General features: G+C 36.2%; 1 protein-coding gene across 1 annotated transcript in view; it reads left to right on the top strand.

The window, feature by feature from the left end:
* Positions 1-304: 304 nt before the first annotated feature.
* Positions 305-1,374, top strand: part of LOC106806046 (neprilysin-2-like) — a 2,501-nt gene continuing 1,431 nt past the window's right edge. The window contains exons 1-2 of the mRNA XM_014807888.1: positions 305-378; positions 721-1,006. Coding sequence (XP_014663374.1) covers positions 343-378; positions 721-1,006 — 322 coding nt within the window. The 5' untranslated portion in view covers positions 305-342. The remainder of the gene's footprint in view (positions 379-720; positions 1,007-1,374) is intronic.

Genomic DNA, 1,374 nt, shown 5'->3' with positions numbered 1-1,374 from the left:
ATCCCTTTAATACGAATGTACTACTAACTATATGTACTAAATACATTTAGTGCATCACATGATAAATCGTTGAAATTCCATTGGATAACGTCGCAGGTACTATGAAACAATAGTGCCCGCCTGAGCGGGCATCCTCAAAATGATTTACCTATGATTGGTAATTCCGATATCTTGCTCGCTATTCTAATTATTCTAATAATTTGGATCATTTTAATATATCTCTATGTGTGTTTATATTCTGATGTTTCTGTGTTGACTCACGCACCACGTGTAGACATTATTACGTAAACTGAGTTTCAGGTGAAAAGCATAACCAAGAGAATAGGATACCCGGATTATTACATGGACGACTCTATAATGAACGACATTTACAGCGTGGTTGGTTTGACTCTTAAAATCTTACGTGGTCGTATAATCGGATAAAATGTGAAATCTTGGAAAGCTATCGCAAGTGTATATTTGCATTATAATTATTCTTATTAAATCGTTCTTTATTTTTCGGTTTATGCATATCGACCATTAAACTTATCCGTCTACACGTCTTGTATTCATCTGTCAAATAGTATAACTAGCATAGTTTATTAGCCTATCGCTTCAAGTATATTTAATCATTAAAAACACCTACCTGTACTTATAAACGAATCCAGAATCTAACCACTCATCAATTGCTCGGCGACGAATGTCTAATTTAATCTAATTAACACGTGATTATAATTGCAGTTTGACGTCGCTGCCGAGAACACGTTCTTCGAGAACTTTGTGAGTCTCAACAAATTTCGTCGTGAAGAGACGAAGCGCGAATACACAGGCGGCGTCAAGCACGAACAGTGGAGCTACGACATGACGCCTGCTAATGCGTTCTTCGTGGACTACCTGAACACACTGCAGGTGACGCCCGGACTTATAGATCATCCCGTATACTCGCCGGACGTCCCGAAACACATGTCCTACGGAGCGTTGGGCGGTTTCTTGGCACCTCTGCTGTTTCGTTCCATCGATTTCTACGGTAGGTGCATATAATCAACGAGCTGTAAACTATGCAATTAATCAATGAGCTACATTAGACCACACTATTAGTCAATGAGCTGTATTAGACTTTACTATTAATCAATGAGGTGTATTATACCATACTATTAATCAATTAGCTGTATTATACCATACTATTAATCAATGAGCTGTATTATACCATACTATTAATCAATGAGCTGTATTATACCATACTATTAATAAATGAGCTGTATTAGACTTTACTAATAATCAATGAGCTGTATTATACCATACTATTAACCAATTAGCTGTATTATACCATACTATTAATCAATTAGCTGTATTATACCATACTATTAATCAATGAGCTGTATTATACCATACTAG

This window comes from Priapulus caudatus, unplaced genomic scaffold, assembly GCF_000485595.1.
Source record: "Priapulus caudatus unplaced genomic scaffold, Priapulus_caudatus-5.0.1 Scaffold138, whole genome shotgun sequence".
NCBI lineage: Eukaryota > Metazoa > Priapulida > Priapulimorpha > Priapulimorphida > Priapulidae > Priapulus > Priapulus caudatus.
This window is presented reverse-complemented; position numbering and strand designations above follow the sequence as displayed.